The sequence below is a fragment of the Gouania willdenowi genome, chromosome 17, assembly GCF_900634775.1.
Source record: "Gouania willdenowi chromosome 17, fGouWil2.1, whole genome shotgun sequence".
NCBI classification, from domain to species: domain Eukaryota; kingdom Metazoa; phylum Chordata; class Actinopteri; order Blenniiformes; family Gobiesocidae; genus Gouania; species Gouania willdenowi.
The window spans coordinates 19,469,928-19,496,846 of NC_041060.1; the positions used below are offsets into that span (position 1 = coordinate 19,469,928).

General features: G+C 37.4%; 4 protein-coding genes across 4 annotated transcripts; 2 read left to right on the forward strand and 2 right to left on the reverse strand.

Annotated features, from left to right (window-relative positions):
- Positions 1-1,257: 1,257 nt before the first annotated feature.
- LOC114479638 (G protein-activated inward rectifier potassium channel 3-like) lies at positions 1,258-13,162 on the reverse strand. Its single transcript, XM_028473413.1, has 8 exons — positions 12,752-13,162; positions 9,995-10,401; positions 8,373-8,586; positions 4,806-5,007; positions 3,119-3,311; positions 2,851-3,048; positions 1,630-1,760; positions 1,258-1,278 (listed from the first exon to the last, which is right to left on the reverse strand). The coding sequence occupies exons 2-8, from the start codon at positions 10,290-10,292 to the stop codon at positions 1,258-1,260; spliced, it is 1,257 nt and encodes a 418-aa protein (XP_028329214.1). The 5' UTR covers positions 10,293-10,401; positions 12,752-13,162.
- Positions 13,163-14,815: 1,653 nt separating this feature from the next.
- On the forward strand, positions 14,816-17,944 carry LOC114479005 (eukaryotic translation initiation factor 3 subunit F-like). The gene is made up of 8 exons (XM_028472396.1): positions 14,816-14,972; positions 15,337-15,407; positions 16,103-16,182; positions 16,264-16,401; positions 16,474-16,565; positions 16,650-16,786; positions 17,580-17,693; positions 17,786-17,944. The coding sequence occupies exons 1-8, from the start codon at positions 14,861-14,863 to the stop codon at positions 17,861-17,863; spliced, it is 822 nt and encodes a 273-aa protein (XP_028328197.1). The 5' UTR covers positions 14,816-14,860; the 3' UTR covers positions 17,864-17,944.
- A 538-nt stretch (positions 17,945-18,482) lies between these two features.
- On the reverse strand, positions 18,483-19,377 carry LOC114479468 (MICOS complex subunit MIC26-like). Its single transcript, XM_028473152.1, has one exon. The coding sequence runs from the start codon at positions 19,311-19,313 to the stop codon at positions 18,714-18,716; it is 600 nt and encodes a 199-aa protein (XP_028328953.1). The 5' UTR covers positions 19,314-19,377; the 3' UTR covers positions 18,483-18,713.
- Positions 19,378-20,381: 1,004 nt separating this feature from the next.
- LOC114479685 (protein PIH1D3-like) lies at positions 20,382-26,090 on the forward strand. Its single transcript, XM_028473502.1, has 6 exons — positions 20,382-20,633; positions 20,759-20,825; positions 22,184-22,289; positions 22,736-22,832; positions 24,661-24,746; positions 25,026-26,090. Exons 1-6 carry the CDS (start codon positions 20,541-20,543, stop codon positions 25,153-25,155), a joined length of 579 nt encoding a protein of 192 aa, XP_028329303.1. The 5' UTR covers positions 20,382-20,540; the 3' UTR covers positions 25,156-26,090.
- The last annotated feature ends 829 nt before the right edge of the window (positions 26,091-26,919 follow it).

Below are 26,919 nucleotides of genomic sequence, written 5' to 3' on the forward strand. Positions count from 1 at the left end.
AGAACTGGAAAACTGATTTTCCTTCTTTAATCACAACTTTTTAATGAAACAGGTCCAAATGTGGTTCGTCTAAAATTAATGTCAAGCCTGTGTTTGAACAAAAAAAAAAAAAAAAAAAAACGCACACATTTGCTTTCTTTCTATGAGTTTAAATCTGAACCGGAATGAATTTAACTTCCCAGTGTTTGTTAATAGTTGCTACAGAAATAAACGCATACGACAAAGATCCCACCTTGTTTACCGTTCACCAAAGGAGACTTAGCGATTGGAGCAGTTAGTTCCATGTGTAGGTGGGGACAGGAATAGTTCTAGAACTGTTCCAAAGCTGTTTTTTACTCATTGTGGATCTGACTTTCTCAGATGCAGCTTTAACTGCTCATGGCTATAATCCATGGTTTCATATGGTTTCACCAGTCCTTCCAGTGATTGATTGGTGATTAGTGATTACTAGCAGCTGTTTCCCATCTACTAGGTTGTGGGTTTGAGTGCCAATGTGCATTTTTAATCCACTGTGTTTGCTAGGAATACTAAAAAAGAAAACTTTAAAAATAAAACTAGTTTTTAATCAAAGCTGACCTATCAGATTGTTTGTAAACATTGTGACTTATTTTGTTGGGCGGGGCTTAGCTTGGAGGCAAACCACCATAGATATATATATATATATACACTAGATGACCTACCCGCGCTGTTAGACAATGGGCAGCGACGTAGCAACGTGGCAGCCATCTTACCTCAGACAGCTGGCCCTGCTCATTACATCGATGTCAATGGTGCATGTGCTATTTAAACAACCCTAACTTGCTCTATTTTCAACCAATTTTCAAACGGCAAGCTGCAATTTCAACATGTACAAGCATCCTATGTCGTACCTACGTATAATAAGGTTTGTAATAAGGCAAACCGTTTGTAATTCCGTCAATATTTCATCGAGTTAAGGGTATTTTTGTTTTGTCAGAACGTCAGTTGTCTGAGGTAAGATGGCCGCCTTTTAGCTTCACTGGCGAATCCCGCTTGTGTCATCTCGTGTTTATATACAGACCCTTTACAAAAAATTAGAATATCATGAAAAATATGTTTAATTTCCATAATTCCATTCAAAAAGTTAAGCTTTCATAGATTATAGATTCAGGGCCCACAATTTAAATGATTTCAAGTATTTATTTGTTTATTTTTACATAAATTGGGCTTCCAGCTCATAAAACCCACGAAAACGGGATTTCAAAAAATTAGAATACTGTGAAGAAATCACCATTGTGATCACATTGTGGGTTTTATGAGCTGGAAGACCAAATTATGGAAAAATAAACAAATAAATATTTGAAATAGCTTAAAATTTGGGCCCTGAATCTATAATCTATGAAAGTTTAACTTTTTGAATGGAATTATGGAAATCAAACAACTTTTCCATGATATTCAAATTTTTTGGAAAGGTTCTGTATATCTATGCTTTAGTCAGAGGCGTTTCCTGTTTTTGCCTCCAGCCATTAAGGGGTTTATAGGTACATTTTCAATAGGCATCATTAAAAAGTATTTTCTGGAAAGTCAGGAAGGACTGAACATTTTGGCCCGGTTTTGAATAATTTCATCAATTTCCTTTGATCTTGTTACACCAGCCTTAAGAAATGTTACCTCAAACGTGTGGTGAAAGGCTCCGTAGTCCACATCAAAGAAACCCTCAGCCAGAGACATCATGGGGCTGAACCTGTGGCCCCACAAAACCTCCTCTGCTAGGTAGGAGCTCCTCGCCTGGCACGTCATCCCTGCACACACACAAACCCATCGCACTCAGTGGAAAACACGCATAACTCTACACAGACTTTTTGTCTAATCTGTGATTTAAAGTGACTAAAACTAAAAGTGTGTGTTGTTTGTTGTCGGGGAGTTCAAAGACAGGTTAGAAACGGATTACTGAGAGTAATCATTGTAAGAATATTTCAAGCAGCAGTAGTAGAGTTATGTTTGTCCTGCTTCAGCTGTGAGTCAGTATTTGGATTAAGCATGAAAAGCCGTGATACACTGATACACCCTGGACAAGTTGCCAGTTGCCAGGCCTATTCGCATTGGATTAGTATTAAAACAGGATCTCAGAGTTCAGCAAAATATGGTAGGTAATTTTTACTTTACAGATTACTGACATGGCCGATTTGCACGGGATTTACATCACAGACGTTCTCCGCAATTATTACAAATCACATGTGGTCCCTCGGTAAAACTATTCCCGTGCGAACAGGGCTTAAGACATCCAGGAAATTAGCTGATTTTCTAATTAACATGTTTTTAGAGACGCCTTGTGAAAAAAAAAAATCCTTTATTTTCTTATTATTGTTCTTTTTATTCATAAAATAATTGACTCCTGTGTGCCACTTCCAAGTGACACACACCATGAGGGATGCATTAGCAAATAGCAATGCGTACAGTAAGTGTTTGTATTGATTTGGTTTATTATCTGAAAAGGAGATCATATTTTCACTGGTGTTCATTCATTTGTTCGTCTGTTATCAGGGTTACTGAACAGATTTGAACTAAATTTTAACCAAAGATTGATCTTTTGCCATGGAAAATTGCATTACATTTTTGGAAGCAATCCGTATAAATGTACTGATTCTGGATCAGTTTCAAATATTAAAAAATGCCTATCGCTCATCATTGGCAACATTTTTTAAATTCATATCTCGGTCCATAATTGCCTTTTCGATATAAAATTTGACTCAGATTTTAAAATCCCCACACAAAAAATTCTATATTGAATGTTACTGTTAAATGGTCTGATTTTCTAAATTGCAATACTGTAAGACTTGTTTCTCAGAGTTCTCTGAGGCCTAAAAGAAAAAGATGCTCTTGAGAACTTACCAGTAGCTTCCACCATCCCTTCCAGGATGACAACAATTTCAAAGTCCTCCTTCTCCAGCTGGGCCTGTGACATGTCCCAGAAGGCAGATCGACTGTCAATCTCATGAGAAATGACCAAGGGCGAGACCAGGAAGAGACGATCGTCACCCGTCTCAAAGCCCACGCTGATGTCGGTCTGGTCCAGAGGGATGAACTCACCTACAGGGACAGTTTGGTTCAATGAGCTGATCTCAGATGAGGTAACCCCCCCACCCTTCCATTCTCTCACCCTCCTGTGTCTGCTTGGATTTGATGAGCTTTGCTCTCATGTTGGCTCCTACGATGTGGGAACTCCGTAAGTCTCCCACCCTGAACATCAAGCAGAGCTTATCGTCTCTCAGAGAGATTACAGCATGCTTGGAAAACACCAGCGTTTCGGCTCGTTTGTTGGGCTGCGAGATTTTTACAAACATGCAGCCAACCTGTAAAACAGGAAATAAGAGAATGAATTCATAGAAAAAGCTTCATAGTTGAAATATGGCACTGAGGTCTGAGGATAAGGAGTGATGATGATGAAACACGTTTCATGTTTCTGCTCACAGACAAATCTCATTCGTTTTTAAACATCTCTCATTTTTGTGCATAATCCACTAAATGAAAGTCAGACTAAAGCATTTCAAACTTGCTAACTCAAAAAGCCCAGCGTGTCCAGCAGGCGTTACTGCCAGCATGCAAATGCAAATGCTCATGAACATGATTCATTCCATCACCAAAACTGCTCACTCCGTGCAAACGAATGAGCTTCATCAGCACCTTCAAAGTTAATGGGAGGACACAATCTTAACAGATTTTCATCAGTTCATCCAGTTAGTATTAAAGTTCTGCTTAAATTTTACAGAAATATATTATCAAAACAATATTTTTACATGGTGTGCATTGTTTTTGTTTTTGCCAAATCTTTCAGGACCATTATAACTGAGAAATAACTCACATATAATACATATTTGTAAAATAATCAATTATTAAATGGGACAGTAAAAGTTTAACCTATAATATACAGTATATACTGTATTAAGAGAAAATACTCTCTATCATTATATCAAATGATATTGGTTGTATTCATAAAAATATATATATATATCTTTATATATATTTGAGTGTCCCTCGTAATATATTTACATATATTTTATGTTTACTAGAGAAAACAAACTGTTTAGTAGGGGGCAGTAAGTAGCACAAAGCTGTGATGTGGTTTAAATAGTTATGATGATATGCTGCACTGCCTTAGGCCACCACTGACATTAGTTGTAAATGTACAAAGTTGCTAATTTAGTTTTTATTGTTTAGAAGCAAAAAAAAAAAAAATTGGTACAAGAAAGTAAAATTATGACGTATAAGACCAAATTCAGGTCTTAAAGCACGTGTCAAAATCAAGGCCCGGGGGTCAAATCCGTCCCTTTACAGCATCCAATTCGGCCCACAGAAAAAAGTAAAAAATGACAGAAAACATGTAATTACTGTGTAAATTTCTAAATAATTCAGTTTTCCAGATATCTCAAATTCACCAACTCCACAAAATTTTTAGGGGCTTGCATTATATATGTTATATATTGCATGTATGCAGTCATTTTTAATTGCAAATTGTGGAACGAACTCTCAATTTTTCCACAAATCTTGCAATTTCTCACAAAAACATTCCACAAAATTCCTCTAAATCACACACAAATTTGTAACAAAATCAAGTGAATTGAACGGATATTAAATGTTATGTAATATTAAAGTTCTACGGCCCACTTAAGGTCAATCTGGTCCATATTTGGCCCCTGAACTAAAATGAGTTTGACACCTCTGTCTTAAAGGGTACCTGTAGTGAATTTTAATTGCGAGCTTTATCAAAACTTAGACAATTAAACCATTGTTTCTAAAAATCTTACAACTTCAACAACTCATTGCTTTCCACTGGTCCCACTGCTCACCATGAAAGCGTTAACCATCGATCCCAGTATGGCTTGCAGCAGCAGCAGTATTGTGCCCACTGGACACTGATCGGTGATGACGCGGTAACCGTAGCCTATGGTGGTCTCTGTCTCAATGGAAAATAAGAACGCGGAGATGAAGCCATTGACGTTGTTGACGCACGGAGTCCAGTCCTCATCCTCCAGATGGTCCAGATCACCCCTTGGTGGGGGAAAAAAGTGTGAAAATGTGAGAAGTGTGGGGGAAGGCGACAAAACAGGTGTCGGGGAAAGAAAAACAGAGAGAACATGAGAAGAAGTTGTATTTTTAAACCTGGCGTGAGAAATGTATAGATAGCAACTCCACTTTCTTTATTTAACGCTCATGGGGCGACTGAACAATGACGAATTCATCTTGAATTGTCTTAAAGTTGGTCAATTTCCTCACATTTAATGAATATGTTGATTTTCCTGTTCTCTCCACTGAACCGTCTGCAGATGGGCTACACATGCTAGTGTCTCTGAATTACACAGCATCAGCTAATTAATAAAAACGTGATAAGTCATCTATGACCTTTTCCCCTGTGTGTCTAAGGAATAGCACTAACACTGACAGTTTTTTGGAGCCCGCTTCGGATGGTCTGTAAGTGGTATAAAAATGTCACATTTTTACAAGCAGGATCTGTTAGCTAATTGGAGTGGAGACACAGCAACACTTCCACAGAAAGCCTCATCAAATTTTTTTTATTACCCTTTCCTCATCCTGCTTGAACTCCACAAAACAAATCTGCAAACGTTGCTCTGCCTCCAGATTGATGATTGGATTCAAATGATAGGTTACGTCATCTACAAACCTACTTCTTTGTTGCTTATTTATTCTGTCTTCTACAGTAGATAGGAACCTTGTCATGTAATTTCACATAGTGCGCCAATCTACACCTACATAAAATGTATGTTGTTTTTTTTTGTCAATAAACACCGACATATTGGCAGTTATTGTTACTTTTTAATACGGTGACATTTTAAATGTACAAGTCAAAGGCAAATAGTGAGACAATTTTACAGCAGACTAGTTCTGTGATCACATGGACATTCAAATGTGACGTGCATTGAACATAAAATTGCAATATAGGAGGGCATTAGCTCCTGGAGCTGAAACTACCTTGTTCATGCACGGACCCAAAACGAGTGATTGCGGACGGGCTGGAGGACTGAAACGTAGTGAGTGGGAAAAATACAAACAGATGAGCAATAGTGCTGTAAGTTTTGAGACTTCTTAGTCTCAAGACCATTTTAAAAGTCTTGGTCTTGTTTCGGATTTGAAAGCACTTTTACTTTCACTCTCATCTCGCTCTCTGACAGCCCGGACTACATATTTACTGTCAAGATTGGTGGAGACCAGCACTGATTTCTGCTATTCTTCAACTTTATTAATATGATAATAAGGGTTTTAGGTTCTCTTACTGGTTTTTTAAGTGTCTTAAAGGTCTTGGGCCTTCTTATCTTTCAAAACTGCTTTTACCATATGACCCTTCCCGAACCCTGAGGCCTTTTAATAATCCCTACAGTCCGGACACACACTCACGATGAGGCATTGTTCCAGTTTTACAGCCCCCGTCTGTGGAACAGTTTGCTGGAGTACCTCAGGGCTGCAGAGAACGTTCATATTTTTAAGAACTGGCTCAAGATCCAATTGTTTAATTTAGCTTTCAGCTAATTTTTTTATTAATTTTTGGATTGTTATCTGTTATACTTTTATAGTTTTAGGATCGTTATCTTTTATGTTGTTTTAATAGTTTTAAGATGATCTTTTATGGTTTTAGGAATTTTGTCTTTTATGTTGTTTTTATAGTTTTAGGATTGTTCTTTTATGTTGTTGTTATAGTTTTAGATTTATCTTTTAGGATTACTATCCCAGTGTTTCCTCGGAGGGAGCCCTTTGCACTAGGGGCTGTGATGGGCTGTGGCTTCAGTGGTCCTTTCTCGTGGCCCTCAGTGATGGTGAATAGCTTTTGCTGGACTGGGGGCTCTGTCTCGGTGCTGTGTGCCCACGGTCTGTGTCCTGCTCCTGGTGGTGTTTCATCCCCCCGCTGTCTCTGGCCAGAAAACCGCACTTGCAACTTTCCCTGCCTCCGACCCGGTGGCAAGACGTATTGCTTTACGGCAGCCCAATACAAACTAATGCTAGATTATGACCAGCCCCGTGGCTTCACACGGTCGTCTGCAAATTCACTTTTCACAAACTTATATCGTGGCGGAGCCAACAAAAAAAAAAAAGGCAGAGAAGACCTTTGTCTGAGGAACGGAGCAACTCCATGCAGTGACAGCTCAGCAGCAACACACAGCAATCACACACACTGTCGTCGCGGCAACAAGCACGCACACACACTCCCAACCCAGCGCTCCATCAGGCAGCACACACACAAATATCAGTCCTACTATCTATCCATCCATTTTCAGAGCCGCTTTGTCAGCACACAAACAAACACATGACACATTTCCACACTCCCTTCCATGTTACTCCCACATCATTCATTAATTTCACTTGTCTCTCTTCCTCATACTGTTCACATGGTCACATGGGACTATATGTGTGAAAGCACCCTTAGTGTCACTGTTGTATTAGGATTTTTCAGTGATCGGTTGCTACCGTCTCGGGAGAGCAAAGGTGCGCATGTAGCTGTGGGGTGGGGCAGAGTTTTTAAGACAGTGACATAACCAAAAGGGACCTTTAGGGGGAGCGGTAAGCGCAAGTTACTTAGTTCTGCTTTAACTAGATCCTCTGTACACAGCCATGTGGCATTGTCCTTATTTTAACCTGTGTGTCTGTGTGTGGTGGACGGGGTTTGTACGGGGTGGATGTTTCATTTTTATCTTTGTAAAAGCAATTTGAGCTGCATTTTATAGTATGAAAAGCGGTTTTTATAATTAAAGATTAATTGAGTGATTAATTGATTAACTGATAAGGACAAGAACTAGGTAAAACAATGAATATCTTCAATGCGTGCATTCATCTGCCCCGATATTGTGACTGAGTGAGCGGTGGCGAAAGGTGGTGGTGTTGCACACAAAAAGTATGCAGAATCATTTGTTTGTCAGCTCCACTGCAGAAACTACATCATCTCTGCAATTAGTGGTGGGGAAAAAACATTGATATAGGCTATCGATCAAATGAGTTGGAAAACCTTGACATATCGAATCTAGGCCAAATATTCAATATCGTGCATCACTATGACTGTTGCCTGGCAATAACTGAGATCTTGCGTCTTAGAGTAAAAAGCAGTTTTTTGGCTTGTTATCTAAAATATTTCATAATTACTTTGTGAAACAGATAAATAACCTGTAGTGCATCTTTTCCCAGGATGAAAGTCATCCTTTTATCCTTCTAAAGTCTAAAGATGACAGAGGAAAGAAAAAAGCACTCATTTTATGAAAGCCACGTTTTGTTTCTTTTTAGTCAAAAAAAAAAAAATGACAGAAATTTCTGAAGTTCTGATTTAACTCTATTTTTAGGCTTCCACCAGTTGCTTTTTTCTTTCAAAAACATTTCAGTGGTACTTAGAAATAGACAGTGACTGTGATTCTTACCTACAGTATGCTATGAGGTACCAGATGGCCCCAAAGAAAAGCCATGTGACAGCGTAGGCCATGACAAAGACAAAGAGTGAGCAGCGCCAGTTGAGGTCCACGAGCGTGGTGAAGATGTCAGTCAGGTATCGGTACGTCTCTCGCATGTTGCCGTGCTGGACGTTGCAGCGACCGTTCTTCTCCACATAGCGCTGCCTCTTACGCCGAGTTCGAGCTGGTGGTAACATGGGTAAAAGAAGTCGCAAACATGCTTAAAGGTGGAGGTTCCTGCTTTTGTGGGGAAAGTTCAGCCACACTCTCACTTTTATGTGTACGTGCGTTTACGAGAAACAACTTTCAAAAATCCTCAGCGAACACGATCAAAGCTGCCTTTTTACGACGTTTGAAGATGATTATCTTATTGTAGCTAAATCAAAGGACATGGTTGAGGATAGAAAAGCTGCAGATAGGTGAAGAGGGACATAAAAACTCAAAGGGAAATTCAGAAATGAAAACTGACAGATGGGAAAAAGAACAAAAATCAAATGTGACAGGACGCAGTCATCAAACACTCGCAGAGGAAAAGCTAGAATATTGGACGTCCTTTACTGTTGATTCAACCTGATGGATTGGTTACAGGTGGGAGCAAGACTTTTTTTTAATGATCATAAACAATATCGGGTTTATTTTCACATTAGCCTATAAAAGAATAGACCACAGTTTATGTTAATGATGTCTTTAACGATTTAGCTGATGCTATCTTAATAGCTCTGAGAATATGCAATTCAATGTACTTTTAAATATTAACATTTTAAAAATATATATACTTATCTCCTTGTCTTGTATTTACTTAGTTTTTATTATGTGCTCCAATATAAAATAGAGCAGTGGTTCTCAAATGGAGGTATGTGTACCCCTAGGGATACGCAATGGCACTACGGGGGGTATTTCTAAGCAAAATGTTGTAGTTGGACAAAAGGGGTACTTTAGAAATAAGAGAAAGGGGGTAATTGAACCAAAAAAGTTTGAGATCCACTGGAATAGAACATAGAACAAGCAAAACGTTGCGCAAAACTGTAACAAAAAAAAGTATGCAGGACAGACAAAATGAGAGGAAATGCACATTAACAGCAAGCAGTGTTTAGATTATTAGAATGAAAGAGGGTTCCAGATTGATCTCTGCAGAACACCATATATCTACCAAAAACCATACTTTGACAATGCAAAAGTTAAATTCAAGTTTGACAATGACAAGAGACTGACAATATGTAGGTAATCAGAACGTGAAAAAAAGGTGTTTTCCTCGACATAATCTGAGCATAAAGTAACAGTAGGAGAAAGTTAAGCCATGAGTTAGCATGTAGCTGTGTCTCGTCTCTACGACGTGTGTCGAGTGGATGGTTAAATAATCTGTTGCAGATAACATGAACTACCCTTTATTGTAGAGATACTCGACAAGGTTTGACAATATTCTCTGTAGGCTTTTATTTTGAAGCTAGGGTAAATAGTCTCTAGAATGTGCGTCGAGTGCATGGTTAAATATTCTGTTACAAAGTGAGACCTGTACAAATGAAGGTCAGAACAAACTATTACCTACGCTCAGATCTCTCTAATGACTCTAGCTCACATTCTGAAACACTCACCCCACCCAAACCGTCCTCTCTCCTTTTCCGTCCCCTGCGTCTTCTTCCGGGGCTGATTGGCGTTGGCCTCCCGTTCAGCCAGCTTGGCCTGGAAGGACCTCTTGACCGTGGCTGTAATGGGAGGTGGGGGGGTTGTCTCTGTGGTCACCACATGGCCCAGCTCCTCCGATAGGTTGAAGACTCCTGTGGCACAGGTGGCATCGGCGGCGACCTCCACATCCCCCCCTTCCCTTTTCTCCTCCACCGGGAGCGTAAGAGAGTCCGGACGGGAGGGGAAGATGGAGTTTTCTAGTGCCATTGCCTGTGTGTGTGTGAGTGTGTGTGAATTAGTGGATTATTGATATTCTCCCTGGAGCAAACTCTGTCTAGTAAATGTTGATTGGATCATTTGTTTGGTTGAATACAGCCTGGAACAGAGGAAGGACACAATGATCAGTAAAAACTGAAAAACACATAATTGATTGTCGGCTTTTCTGTCACGAGAAATCAATGACAATTCATTCGTTTAAATAAAAGCAGGACTCTCATGATGGAGCTCTTTGGATCATTACCAAACACTGAGGAGGAGCAGGACTTTTTTTTCCTGTATTTGTTTTAAACTGAAATATTTGACGAAACGGCTGGTGCCTCCTGGCCCTGCGTTTTGGTAGTATTTGTAGTTTAGCGGGTTTATACTGATTGCCATGGCGATGGATAGGGTTGGCCCACTGTCCTACCTACTTTAGTCCAGTTTTGTCAGGGTCTCCTGTACCTTTTTATTTCTTTAATTTTCTTTCTGTTGCTACTTTTCAGGTGTACTTTGTTGGCAGTGACTAGCCGTATGGTTGGCGTATCAATATAATGACATTCTATCCGTACGCAGCGCCCCTCATTGGCCAGTTTAGAAAGTAAGTAAGTAAGAAATTTATTTATAGAGCGCTTTTTGCAGATTAAATCACAAAGTGAAAATAGAAGAATAAAACATGGGTGCATATACATCATAAGAGCAGCAACATAAATGGATAATAAAAATTTTAAATCCAGTTAACTAAAAGCTTTTATGAAAAGCGAAGTCTTCTATAGTTTCTTAAAAGTGTCCACACATTTAAGCTCCCAGAGAGACTGGTGCAGGTTATTCCAGAGTCTGGGGGCCACAGCCAGTTTTTTGGATCTTTAGGAGACCCTGGTCTGAAGACCAAAGACATCGCCCTGAAGTGTAGGGGCACAACAAGTCCGTGATAAGGTCAGTCATTGGCCAGTTCCAGTCACGTAACTAAGACTAAACCGTAAACCTAACCCTAACCCTAAACATTGTTGCGATACAGATCATAACCGTAAACCTAACCCTAAGACGCTACAAACGTGTACTTCAGTAAACTTACCAATAGCACCAGGGGTTGTCCCTACGGCAACCGTACAAATAGACACTTTCTACTTTGTTTTAATAAACATATTGAAAACTTGACCTCCGAGAGTGTGTGTCGCATGTGTTGTGTGTGTGTGTGTGTGTGTGGGGTGGGGGGTGGGGGTGGTAATCATGAGTTCCTCAGCAGTGTCAATATGCCATAGCAAGAACTTTCCTCACCCTGGTCAATACTGTGCTAAAAGGTTTCTTATTAGGTCTTTGTGTTTTCGATACAATATTGATATTGAATGTGTAAGAAGAGTAAAGAAAACTACTATTAGATTATCATTGTCCTGCTTTTTGAGATTATTGTTTTTAGAGTTTTATAATTGTTTTTATTCTATTCAGTTGTAAAATATTTTTATGTTTAAGGTTAAGATTTATGTAACTCATTGGGTAGTAATAAAGGGCTCCGTTTTTTTCTCATACCTACTGTTGCTGAATATTCTCTGTTTGAGTATATTACTTTATCAAGCCTATCTAACATTCCACACACACTATATATATATATATATACATATATATATATGTGTGTGTGTGAAAAAGTCATATCTGTATATCTCTAACTGTATCACAGATAAACATCCACGACGGTTGCCATGACATGCCAGCAACAAACCAGGGCTTTGGACGTATGATTGATGCTTGATAGCCAAAAAAGTTGTGTAGACTCAAGCACAGCATTACTTTGCATGTTCTCACTGATTGAGTATGTGCTGATTTTATCTTGTTTTTCCAATCCAGGTTTGGTGGAGGAGCAGTTCAGGAAGATAAATAGATGTCCTTAGTTTTATACAGGTGGCAATTTATCATTTAGGATGATCAATGTTTTGTTTTGTTATTTGTTTTTTTTTTTTTTTCTTGACTTATTTAACTAATATATATATATATATATATATATATATATATTAAATGCAGTGTACTTTCAATGACAGTTGTCTGTTACACTCATTTTTTTCCCTTATTATTCCAATGCAGTATTTAGGGGAAAAAAAAGATTATAAACTTGGAAAAAATGTCATGTTTGTCCTTGAAATAATTCTGGAGCAGTGTTAACTGTACCTATAATAAGCTTCATCAATTTTCACCAGTGTGTTTGTGTTCATGAGTGCGGTTGAGTTGAAAAGGGTCATTCCTTACACAAGTATGTTAGAATTAACTGGATGCACTGTGTACATGGACAGTGAAGGTCTTTAAAATGGAGTCTGAGTCCTCTGTATAGCCTCTGGCAGGTCGTAAGACGACACTGATCTGGTAACAATCACGATGACGCACAACACTTGATAGATGGATTAGAAATAAGTGTGTGGATACAAATTAATCATCCAAAGGTTGAACAGAAATGAAATGAGGAAACAAAGCATGGCCTGTACCTGCTTTAGCAGCGCCACTTGTAGATGTGGAAATCCCTCATTTGATGGAAATTAAAGTGAAAATCCACGTCCGGCTCGCTTGGATCGATGACTCCCATTTCTAGTGTTTAGCAGCGACGCATCAATCCGCTATGGCTGTGTGTGGAGGGAAAACCCGCCTCTACGTGACAGATGATCACACCGCGTTTCACTGTGAACAAAAGCGCATCTGGAGGATGGATTCACCGACTTCAAAAGACGCTGTTTTGCTGAACATGTGAGGAGTGGAGGTGGGAAATGGTGGCAGTGTGGAGAAAGCCATCATCACCATCATCATCATCATCATCATCGGATGGAGGCGCTCAGGTGAGGAGGGATGGAGGATGCTGTCATCAGCACATATATACTGTACCACCACCACCACCTCCACCACAGAGGGCGGTCATAGAGTCAGAGCCTCCCCAACATCTGCACATTTCACGGGTGAGGAAATCACTGAGAGAGCGTTCTGTATAAACATATACATGCACAAAACAGATATGGAGGACCAAACCTGTCAAAGTTAAAATAAATAAATAAAATGAACAAAAGAATAAAAATAAGAACAAAACATAGATAGTCTTATATGCATAAATGATTAGATAAATAAAAGTTAAAAAATAATAACAATAGTGAAATATGTCTGTCTGTTCTTAGGGTTAATTTGTGGAATTCTGTTGATAAAGAAATGAAAAAAATAAATAAAAATAGTCACACATTATTTATTTTCAAAAAGAAAATGTCACAATATATTTTAGAGAGTTTTGTGAAGCAGTTGATTTATGTTTGTTTTTTTTTTTTTTTTTTTTTTTTTGGCATTTGTTAAATGTTGTATATAAAAGAAGGTACATGTGTATTTATGTATTTATATGTTTTGCATTATTTGAAAAACGGCAACTGAAATGTAATTTATGTTGGGCATATAAGCATTTTGCTTCTGCCTGTTTCAGTCTTGTTATATATATTTTTAAATTGTGATTTATGTTTGAATATTTTCATTGTTATACTGAAACACACACACACACACACACACACACACAAATAAACTGAAACATAGAAGTGAAGTGAAATTTTCTTTTTTATTTCCACTTTTATTTATTAATCTATATTCATTTTTTGGACAATATTTTGAGTTTTTTTTTTAATTATTATTAATTTACATAAACAGATAATAACGTGGCAAAAAGATTAACCTAAAACAATAATAGGAAATAAGACGATGCTGATTTGCAGTGTGGTTCAACATAACAAAAAAATATTCTATATTCAAAATATAAACACAAATCATAAATGGGTATGGGAAGATATTTTCAGCTTTTTTGTATTTACTATTTAATGATGTATTTATATTTGTATCTATGTTTGAACTTTTTGTATTTTTTTAAACTTTTTTTCCCACATTTGTTTATTTATTCATTTAATTTTAATTTTGGCAGGTTCGGTCCTACGTAAACAGATAACATGGCAAAAAGAAAAGAAAAAAAGATTAACTCACAACAAAATTAAATAGGAAAAAAGATGATGCTGATATGAAAAGGGTGGCTCAAATTAACAAACTATTCTACATTAAGAATATAAACACAAATATATCATAAATGGATAAGGGCAAAATCTTTACAGCTAATTTAGACCGGATACGCATAACATTATATCGGCATATGCTGCATATGAAATGTTGCCAAAAATAACTTTTTTCCTTTGAACAAAAAAATATGTAACTAAAATTAAGTTAAAATTCTCTCTAGGCTTTTTTTAAGCTAAGTAATTTCCTTTTGCTTCATAATACTCCAAATGTAACTATATAGAGTATTTACAGAGTGAAAAACCGGTGGATTTAATTTTAAAACTAATTTAACTCCCCTGTACTGTGTGGTAACTGTGTTTGAAGGTCTGATTGTGTGGAGCCCGTTTACTTTATATGTGACGTCGCCATTACGTAGTAGGCGCTACAGTCAGACATGATGGTCATATTCTTTAGAACACCCGCCCTACGCTGCATCTAATTGGGTAATTTCAGCGCGGGTTGTCTTATCCCAACCAATGATAACTTGTTGACGGGACACTACGTAGAATCTCCGCCCTTTTTCCAAAATGTCGGTGTTCGGGCCGGTTGTGAAAATCCACCCTGTGGTTCTTGCTTCTATCTGCGACTCTTACGAGCGACGAAATGAAGGAGCCAGTCGTGTGATTGGGACGCTTTTGGGTAGGCATGAAGCTAATATGCGTGTCTTCATTGTTGAGCTTGGTTTTGTATAGATTTTTAAACGATGCTAGGTAGCTAGCAAGGTTGCTAACGCACGCTCGTTCGATTAAACGCAGACGCTATCTTACTGTTTGTAATGCTAACAAAATCATTGCTATGTGTCACGACGAGAAATTATAAGTGTTTGAGTTTTTTTTTTAATTTAATGTATAGTGATAGATTTCCTGGCATCTCGTTTTTTTCCCCCGAATTTAATATCCTGATGATAACAGTTGTTGCTGTGTTGTTAGCAACTTGTGCTAATGCTAGTTAACAACACAAAGGTAAATTGTTCTCATCTGCTGTTTTTTTTTTTTTTTTTCAGGTACTATTGACAAACACTCCATCGAGGTGACCAACTGCTTTTCTGTTCCTCACAATGAGTCAGAAGATGAGGTATGTTGTGAATGATCAGGTTTTTTTTATTGTGATGAATGCACTACAGTTGCAAATGAGAATTACTGTATTTATATAACCTGATAAAATGTAACTTAATCATGCTTATTAAAAATGATCTACATTTATCTCATATTAAATACATATATTGTTATTCTGGCAGGGCCAACAGTAACAATTCTTCCGATAGATACATAGAATTGTTATTGTCATTGTACAACATATACAACGAAATTAAGTTGCTCTCCAATAAATTAGGAATGACATATTACACACTAAAAATATTTGAAAAATAAATATATAATACTAGATTACTATATTACTCGGCACACTATATACATTAATTTGATAGCACACATTATAAAAAATAAATACATATGAGAAATAAATACATATGGCACAGATAGTGGAGAATTATACACCAAGATAAAGATCTTTTTTTAGTGATGTGAATGCAGGATGATCAATAATACAAATAAATAAAAGGTGGGTTTCATCCTCTTGGGCATAGAGTGAAAATAAATCCATGACAAAAGTAATGAATTCTCATTTTTTATGGTGTGTGTGTGGTTTTTTTTTTACTTGAGTAGGTTCTGAACACGTTTTAGGCTAGAATGTTAGACACACTGCAAGTTGTACAACTGTGCAAAGCTAAGACCAGAATTTCACATCATTTGGTAAATTCTCTTCAACAGGTTGCTGTGGACATGGAGTTTGCCAAAAACATGTATGAGCTGCACAAAAGAGTTTCCCCCACAGAAGTCATCATAGGATGGTGAGTTTTAAGAAATCTTCTGTTCAAACATTTTTAAACAAACATAAGTGATATTATTAAAAACCAAAATGTCTTTGACAGGTATGCCACAGGATTTGACATCACAGAGCACTCTGTGCTCATCCATGAGTATTATAGCCGTGAGGCCACCAATCCCATCCACCTGACAGCGGACACGGCTCTGCAGAGCGGCAAAATGAACATTCGAGCCTACGTCAGGTTGGCTCACCTTTCTGTTTTGTGTTTAAAAAATTCAGAGGGAATTTCTGAATGTCAGTATGTGTTTTACAGCGCACAGATGGGCGTGCCGGGAAAAACGGTCGGTGTGATGTTCACCCCACTGAGTGTCAAGTATATCTACTACGACACTGAGAGGATAGGGGGTAAGCTGCAGTCTTTGGGACTAAATATGGTTTTCAGATGAAGTTGTGTGTTATTTATTGTGCCCTGTTGTTCCCTGTTATTAGTTGATCTCCTGCAGAGAACACGTATGACTCCTGGCCGTACAAAGGGATTGACCTCTGACCTCTCCCAGGTTGCTGGCTCTGCCTCCAGGGTTCAGGATATGCTCACCACTGTGCTTGCATATATTGAGGATGTCCTGGTGAGTATTAAATATATATATCCAATTCAATCCACTTTATTGATATTGCACATTTAAACAACAAAATGTTTTCAAAGTGCTGCACATGAGATCATAAAAATGGTAAAACCAAAATAATACAAATTAGCTTTGCCACTAAATGAGTATAAAACCATAAATCGTAATGAAAACACATTAAAAACCAATAAATTAAATAAATAAAGACACACGGGACCACACAACTTATGCAGTGCTAAAAGCCAGAGAATTCCGATCAGGTCTGCGATGTACTGAGGGGCCAGTCCATTCAAAGCTTTAAAAACAAACACAATTTTAAAATCAATTCTGAAATTACCAAGAAGCCAGTGCAAAGACACAAGGATTGGGTTGATATGTTCAAGTTTTTTGGTCCCTGTTGAAAGTCGTGCTGCAGCGTTCTGGACTAACAGCAAGCGGGAAAGGGCTGATGCCAGAGTGTGCATTGCACTAGTCCAGATGACTTGAAATAAAAGCATGGACGACTTGTTCGTAAAGATTAAAAGATAAAAACGGCTTAACTTTGAATAAAAGATGAAAATGATAAAAGCAAGATTTTAAAAAAACCGCCATTAATTTGTTTATCAGGTTTAAAATCACTATTAATGGTGTCACCAAGGCTGGTGACTTTGGGAATATAGGCTTTAGAATTTAACAGCATTTTCCTGCCTTATTTCTTTTCATGTCCTATTCCATATTAATTTGCATGTCTTTAAAAAGTTTGGAGATGAGGAATGGGATAAATATTCTGCAGTAAAATTGTATTCATTTTGTCCAGTCTGGAAAGGTGACAGCAGATAACAGTGTGGGCCGATTCCTGATGGACCTGGTCAACAAGGTGCCAACCATCTCAGCTGAGGACTTTGAAAATATGCTGAACTCCAACATCAACGTAAGTGCTTCTGGTCTGGAAGTTAATTTTTTGTCTTGTCAAAATAGGTTGATGAATGGTATGTTAATAAATGTCTGTTTTTTCTCCCCCAGGACTTGTTGATGGTGACGTACCTGTCCAACCTCACCCAAGCACAGATTGCTCTAAATGAAAAGCTTGTGCTGCTCTGAAGAGCCTTTCTGAAGTGATTTATATTTAAGATAATGTACCCTTGACTGTTACTAATAAAGGTGTTTAACAGTCAATGTTTACATACTAGTGTCTGGAGTTTTTATTTTGTGATGTAGATTTTAGTGGTGTTTTGAGGTTGTTGGAATCTAGCCTTAGACCACTGTTTCCCAACCTTTTCTGGGCCATGATGTCCCCATTTTTTATCAGAAATTTCTGGCAATCCCAGAGACATTTTTTCCTGTAGTTATAGTTTTTGATCGTGTTTGTTTTGCTGTGTTACAAATACAAAAAAGCCAGTATTAGTGCACAAAGGGACAAGCTGCACCACCTCATATTTCAATACTTTATTTACATTTGAGAAAGTGGAAGTATATTATACAGTGGTTTGACATTGTGTTTTTATTTTAAAAATAATCAAAATAACTTGAAAAAACAGTTTTAATCTGTATTTTTTCATATATATAAATTACAAGACATTTCAGGTGACCCCAAGGTTGAAAAACACTACCTTAGACCATTTATTTGTAGTGTGCTAAATATTTGCTACAAAATACAAGATTTTAATTTTTTTTTAATTGTCGTTTCTTGTTCTTTAAGAAATTTGACACTGAAGCGATACAATACTGAATTCTCATTTTAATGCCAGATAATTACCTTACATATAAATATACATTCAAAGCAGAAACAGCAGTAAATTGTTTAATCTTTTCTGACAAGCCATACCTTGCCTGAGCTTCAAAGATTTAGTGCAAATAAAAAAAAAAAACAAGTTGTCAATCCAAAGTCACTAATCAGTACCACGTGAGTCTACAGTGTTGGGAATCAGATCAAACTGCTGTTTGAGTTAAATCATCGTTTAGTTTCTGAGTCGTTGTTCTTGGTTTTGCTCTCAGGGCTCAGCATCTTCTCCACCACACTGTAGCTCTGCACTGCACAGTCATACACAGACTCCCCCGTTGACTTCACCAGAGCTGCAGTTTTCTCAGGGAAGTAGAGAGAAGCACTGAGGGCCATGAGGCCTGCGGGGTAGACGATCCTCTTAATCCTGGAGCCTCTGGCGAGAAACAGTCCCAGGATCCCAGTGAAGCCGATGATCCCCACCCGAGGGTAGAGGTCCTTCGGCGGGTTCTTCAAAAAAGCATAGGTGTCGCTGCTCAGCTGAACAACACCCTGAATTTTGGGTTTCACTCGGCTGTAGGTGTCCTGCCACCAGGCCGCGTACGGCTCCACCAACTTCCTCAGGGTGGCGACACTTTCCTCCAGTTGACCCGCTTCTGGTTCCTCGTAGCGAAGCTTCTGCTGAGGAACAGAATACAGCGACAGGTCGTCCTGCTTTAACGGGGGAACGGTCGTTGTGTGCCTGTCGTTAGTGGCAGCAAAGACGGTGACAGGTAGAATAGCCATGGCTCGGGCCATTGCACGGGGACTGGTGCCTTTCACCTTCAACATGATCTCCGCCTGCCATGCATTGACTACGGTGTTCGCAAAGGAACAATTCTGTCAACTACGCGTGTCTGACGTCAGTCCCTTCCGTAGCCAGAAAACCCAAACTATTTTTCTTTTCTTTTTTTTTTTTTAAAAAAATTATTTTTTGAAAAGCATCTACAACATACAGCTGACATAACAAAATTTATATATGTATATTCACATCAAATATACATTAAAGGTGCAGACGAAAAAAGACAAAAACGTAAATTTCTAATTATTCTTGAAAAGCAGGGTTTCAACCTTTTTTTTATTTATTTATTTTAATTATTATTATTAATGACAAATACGTACAATAATAAACAAACATGGCATTTTCCAATCGACAGTAGAATATTAAAACAAAGAACTTGCCAATAAGGGAACATCAACTCAAAGCAAAATCTATTATTTGCTTAAAAATCCCAAACGAATCCATCTCTTCATGGGAGAAACAAAGAAATGCTAGAACTTTAAATAAATAGAAAAAAACAAAAGCCTTTAAAGTTAAACACAACACATTTTTAAAGATTTTTATTACAGTGTTCGCAAACAAAATGCTATTTTGTTTCAGGCTAATGACACAAATGTCATTTTTAAACACAAATGTATTTACATTTTAAGTAAAAATAAGGTTTACTTTATCAGAATGTAAAAAAAGAAAAAAAAACCCCGTTTTTTCCATTTGTAATTGCTTTAAAAATTCATTACTCACGTTTTTTTCTGAAACGTTACAGTTCGAATTTAAAGCTTTTAAAATTGATGTTAAAAATGTATTGAAATCATTGCAGGCATCATAAAACAGAAGCGCTATAAGACTGTCGACAGTTCTAATGTTGTATGTTGAAAAACTCATTTAAGAAAAGATCATTTTCGTTTCTGTTTTGCTTTGTTGCTTGGATATGTGGATTGGTGTTTCATTATTGATGCCTGATTGTTTATCTTTTTTTTTTATGTGAAAGATCTACAGTGGTATATGAATGATAAAATACTTGTTTCTCAATAAAGCATTTAAAAAAAAAAAAAGGTCGTTGGTTGCCATGTTTGTTTGTTACCATAGTAACGGACCGGAAACAGTTCTCCTTTCATTTTTAAACCTAAAGGGATATTTTAACGCTATTGTGGAACGGTTGTAGCCAAGTTAACCAGTGGTAGAAGTTGTTTTATTTTATATAAATTAGGTGAGAAAACAACCACAGCCTGTATTTGTAAATGGAGAGACTTGGGGAATCTTCAGTCCAGAACCTTCAGGCTCTGTCTGCCCTGTTGTCCCCTCAGCAGGAGGAGGATAAAGACTTGGTAATGGTTAGTACACATGTTAAGATGGTATTATATATATCCTTTGTTTTTTTTCCCCATGTTGTTCATATATTTACCACAATTTGAAATTCTGGTTTATGTTTCCACAAGACTGTTTATTTTTTTTTTAGAATGGGGACAGATTGGCACAGCTGGGCCCTAATAATTTTGGTCCAGCACGCAAACAGGATGATAAAGGTAATCCTTTTTGTTTTGGTAGAGCTAAATTCCAGCTTCATGCGATATAAATAGATATAATATAAATGCATTGCTTTTTGTTAAGTACGTTTTCCAAAATTTTAATTGATTTGTTAGGGTATAAAAACGGTTTACCTTGATTGTTGTACATGCAACACAAACTTAATCTTAGCCTTTCACCACTTTTTTTATGACATGGTGAAAACCGAAGTTGTATTTTTCAAATTAAGACCATATGTGAGGACGCTGCTGTTTTTCTGGCGCAATAATATATGAATTATCTCTACATTTTGCCTGCTGTTTAAAATGTCTTTGGAACCATACTCCGAAATTATTTTTGAAATGACAAAACAAGGTTTGTCATCTGCAGAAATCGCTTCAAATATCAAACTCACTGATATCAGATTAAACCATTTTCTGTGCAAAATCTCCTCTCTTGCTGAAAAACTCCCATTCCCACTTTGGTGCGATATTTTTGTAGCAATTTCTGCAGATGACAAGCCTTGTTTTGCCATAATTCATATATTTTGGTGCCAGAAAAACAGCAGTGTCCTCATTTATGTGTTCTTATCTTGAAAAGAACAACATCCGGTCTCAAAATCAACCGATTTTTAAATGTTTGTTTATCCTTTCTTGACCCTGATGAACTAATATGCCTTGAATTTAAATTTTAGGTTTTAAATTTGAAAACTAAATTAAATAACCACTCGTTTTTTGTTTTTTCGATTTCCTTTTGTGAACAGAAAATTCAATGACCAAAACATACAGTCTGTTCGGCCCACGGGAAGATTTTATTCAAAGTAACAATTCAAAAAAAAAAAAAAACACACAACTCTTTGAAAATCACCATTTCAGTTGTAGATATATATCTATCTTAATACATTTGAGAATTCTCAATTCTCTAATGTATCTTTTTTTATCACCTTGTGTTTTGGTGTGTAATCAGTTAAGCCTGTCTGGTGACAAGTATGGATAAATTATAGTATAGTATAAGTATAATGATGGTGAACAGAAGTGGTGAGAGCTTATACCTGCCTAAAACTGATATTTGGGATCAAGGTATTTAAGGTTAAGCCAATACAAATTCCCAAATTTAGCAAATCTCCACCAGAATATGATAGAGAATACAGTACTACATTATTTGCAGTAATATAAACACATTTTTCTCCCTTGAAATCCAGAAAACTCTTGCATATATCCCACAGAATTCAGGCAATTGTGAGTAATTGCTTAGCAGTGAGGATATTGTAAGTGACTTACAATATTTATTACACATGACAGTGCAAATTGGGGAACCACAATGTTGAATTTGTGCTTTCTTTCCCCTTTCTTTTTATTCTTGGTTTTTAATATGGTAGCGTCAACTTCCATCATGGAGAAGAACTGCAAAGATATCTGGAGCGAGGATGAGGTGGAAGAAAGTTGCCAGTATGAAGATCTTGCAGACCCAAGGCCACAACCTGAGTAAGACTCTAAAAGAGACAGGAAAAATGAAGGCGTAATTTCCCACTGGTGGCGCTAACATTTATTGAGGTTATGAGTAAATAACTCATTTTCTCCTTTTTCGTGTTTTAATTTGCACTATATGTTGCAATAACCCCCTGATTGTGAATTTCTATTAATTACCAAAGTGTTTCATGCTCACCATTGTGCTATAAACTAATTAAAGTTGGTTAATACAAGGGTGACTGATTTTTTACTATTCTCTGAGCAATTCTATTCAACTTTATTTATATAGCAGCAAATACAACATGTCACCCAGGCACGCATCACAATATATATATAAAAATTTTTTTAATGAAAAACCCAACACATCCATTTTAGCGAGCTTCGCCAAATGCATTCTCTATTTATGTATGTTGGCGTATTCTATACTTTATTATCCGTGTTTTGTTTGTGTCTCTATGAAGGTATGAAATCATACTGAAACAGTGTGTGGGGACTGAAGATCTATTTCTTGGTTTGAGCGGAAAGAATCCATCCTCCATGTGTTGTGAATTCATGCAGGTAACATTAAAATGTTGGAGCAAAATTAATATACCATATATTTGCGTGTGATGATCTGTGTGATTACTAGGGATCGACCGATATGGATATTTAGGGCCGATAATGATTTTTTTTTTCATCAGCCATAGCCGATGACCAATACGGACTGCCAATTTTCTTGAGCCGATTTTTGGAGCCGACTACTTTTGCTTCCTCAATTTACATCATAAAAATTGTACAATGATGATAACAAACGATACAAGTCTCAATAAAAAACGAACATTTATTGAAATTAACAAAGGTGAGGTAGAACAACACCAAGTAAAAAATATTATACAAATAATAAAAACAGGGGATGTAGAACAAGAACAAGTAAAAGAGTGAGACATCTCATGAAATATTAAGAGAACTGTTCATCCTCGACTTGAAAATAGCTTTGACAAAAGTTGGCCTGATTGAAGATGTATTTTATTAACAAGATTATAGAGTATAAAGATATATAATTATAGTATTAAACACAAAAAGAACCCATGAATAATAGTCCATTCCAACACAACCCCAGAACATAAATTAGCAGAAGAAAATAATGTGATGTCAGATGTACATTAAGCAACAAACTGTTCAAGTTTCTGTTCTAAATTGCATCAACATTAACAAGAATAAATATTCAAACAAGATGTAAACTGCTTCTCAAAGTTTTAAAAACTTCTTCTCAGCGCAGCGCTGAGTGAGAAGCAGAAAGAGAGAGAGGGTAACACACACACGCCAAACCTCCAGCCAGCTGCTCGTTAAATACAACTGCAACAACAACACGTGGACCCACGGAACAACTCTAAGTTAAACAGTTAAAAGATGCTTTGAAAGTTTAAAACTTGCCGTTGGGGTTGAAGAGCTTCCTTCACGCTCTGCTAGTGGGGGGAGGGGCTCTGCACTCTGTCTCCAGCAACATGGAGCAGCCTGTGGCAGTCGCTCTGTATATAAAGCAGATCAGCGAATGCTCCAGCGTACATCGGCCGATGCCGATACACGCAAAACGATGAATTGGTCGACCACTAGTGATTACATATCAGTGCAACACATACAATATTCATGTGTGATGATTCATTAAGGTTGTGTGCTTGCATATCAAAGCTTCATATACTCTTGTGTGTAAATTGTGAGTTCTTCTGCTATGTTCTCCTGATGTCCTTCTCCATGCCTTTCTGCCTGGTGAGTCACATACGTAGATAAAACACCCTCAAAAGAGATACTGCCTAGAACCAGATGGTACCCGACCTTCAGGCCATGAGAACAGCGCCTGCGCACACATACCAACCAAAACAGTTAGATAAAAAGGTGCCTTTCACCCAAATTCAAGCATGTACACACACAGGCCAGATAACGCTTCCTTAGCCCCATTTTCTTTCTTGCTCTCACATCCTCTGCCCTCCCTCTTTTCTTTTATCTCCTCCTTCTGAGCTTAGAACACTGTAAATTATATTGTTTGTTTTTAGATTACTAGCATAACCGTCCATTCCTCTTTGCACAGAGTGATTCATTGTGCGCACTTCTTTTGATTATTTGGTTTTAATACATTTTGTCACTTTGATTCACCATCGCCCCCGTCTGGACTTCATCACCACAGATTATGTATATTGTCTAAAAGGAGGGGTGCTGACATTCTGTCGTGACAAAAAGCTTTACACATTCACTCACTGTAGAGATCCTAATGAAGGACAATATGTATCTAGAGTCACACAGTAGTATGTTTCTGTTACTTCAAAAAGAAGTGATGGTCAGTCTTTCACAAATTATATTGGTGCACTTTGTTAAAGATGAAATAAATATGCCGACCTTGTGACTGTCGCAGGTGAAAATCCAGCTGCCTGACACTAAATCATCTGATGTCGTCCTGGATGTGAAAGAAAAGTTCCTTGATCTCCGCACTCCAAAATAGTAAGGGACCTTTTGAAATCCTCCTCGATTTCATCTTATTTTATTTTTTTTTTTTTAAAATTCCTTCATGACTAAGGAGCAGCAGCAGCAGCAGCAGTTATAGACCAAAAGCACCTTTATCCAGGCATTCCCATCTCATCAAAGTTTCATGCTGTGATCTCTGCTTTGATCTCCTATTCACAGCTTCTGTCATCTTCCTTGTTACACTCTAGACACACATTATCTCTCATCTAACCTCACAGAATGTGTAATCTCTTTTTTCTTTTAATTTGTTCTCAGCAAACTGGGTCTCCACCTGCCTCATCCCATTCACAGTCAGGAGGGAAAAGCCCAGTTTTTCAGCGAAAGGGAAGAGCTGGAGGTGACTCTACTGATGAAGCGGCCCCTGGACCTGATCAACATGCACTAAAATAAGACTGTTTTATGATTACAATTACAATTTCATTTTATCACACTTGTTTTCAAAGCGACGTACAACAACACCAGCAGTTAAGGTTAACTCACCTATTATCCTTGGGGACAATTTGACCCTTTCAATGTTTATTATTAAAAAACAAAAGAATAGTTGATTTACGTTTTTTTGCTTCATATTTCATGACTTTTCCTTAGTCAAGAATTTTCTGGAAATCATTTTCTAGAGGTAAATATGCCTGTGGTCAGATTGACCCTGAGGGTAAAATGTGTTGGTTAAGGGACTTGCTCAACCTCCCACAGTGATTGGACAGGTTGGATTCGAACCAATGACCCTGCGATTATAAGCCCACTTCCTTAACTGTAACGCCCACCACTGCCCTGTTGTTGATATTTTGTCTTCATTCATTCTTTGCGCCTTGATGATAAAACTCTGAAGCCATTAAATATACAAATATACACTATAGTCCGTTTAAATTTGACAGTTCCTTACTCAATGAGGTTAACTGAGGTTAACCTATGCAATCAAAGTGAAACTGTTTCTTCTTTTTACATCACAGTGTGGTTTCGATGCTACATTTAACATTGTCATCCAGCTGCTAAAGCCTCATTAGTAAGTTTCCTGTTCCTGTTGTTGTAATGACTTGTCTTAACAAGAAACAAAAAAACATCAGCATAATAGTGTGATTGCAAATTTGAGCATCTTTAATGTGATTTACACCCGTACAAGATGTTACCTGTGGGAGCATTCTACTTCTGGAACATACTTGGAATGTAAACCATGCCTGGCATGATGCCAGTGGCATCTATACATTGCACAATTGTTTGTTTGGGCAATTTTTGGACTATACATTATCTCAGTATTGTCTCTTAAAGTTGTCATTGGGGTAGCAATCATTGCATTAATTTGATGCACATGCAAAACATTACAGATATGAGTGAGCTAGAAGCAGGCTGGGGGAAATAAATGGAAAGATTTCTATTGAAATTTTCTCCGAATTGATTAACAATAAACTAAATTGTTTCGTGTCGTATATTCTCTGTGTTTCCATTTGAGGATTAATTCTGTTTTTCGCATTCTCAGACTGACTGTGGAAGGTGTAAGCATCAGATAGGTTCGATCCCACTCTATACCTGTCTATGTGTCAAAGTGTCTTTGGGCAAGACACTGAACCCTAAGTTGCTCCCAGTGGTTGACCAGTGCCTTGCATGACAGCTCAGTCCCATTGGTGTGTGAATGGGTGAATAAGCTGATATTGTAAAGCACTTTGAGACTACTTCAGTGTAGGGATAAAGCTCTATATAAATCAAGTCCATTTTACCATTTGGTCAGAGTGTGAAGAAAGGAAACAATATACAGTAAATGGGAAAGAGTATGGGTAAGATTATGAGAATTACCAGTTTGGTGACCAGTTGTTTGAAGGCTCTGCTTAAGCCTATTGGAGAAGAATGCTGTAATTTTAAGAATAAAACTTTTTTTTGTATTGAACTAAGACAGCATCTTGTAGCCTTTTTATTCAACAATAAACCACTAAACCATGCCAAGAATGCGGTAGAAGATAAGAAAAAGGTACGACGTAAGTAAATGAATTCCTGCAGTTAAGGTAACTTTCAACATCATCATCTTATATTTTTGGGTCCTATATTTATCATCCTATTTCTTTAACTTTATAAATAAGCTGTTCCAGGTCATCTGCCTTAATCTACTCTTATATATCTATATCTAAAAATGCCCTCAGTGGTCATCCTCTTTTCATCTTGT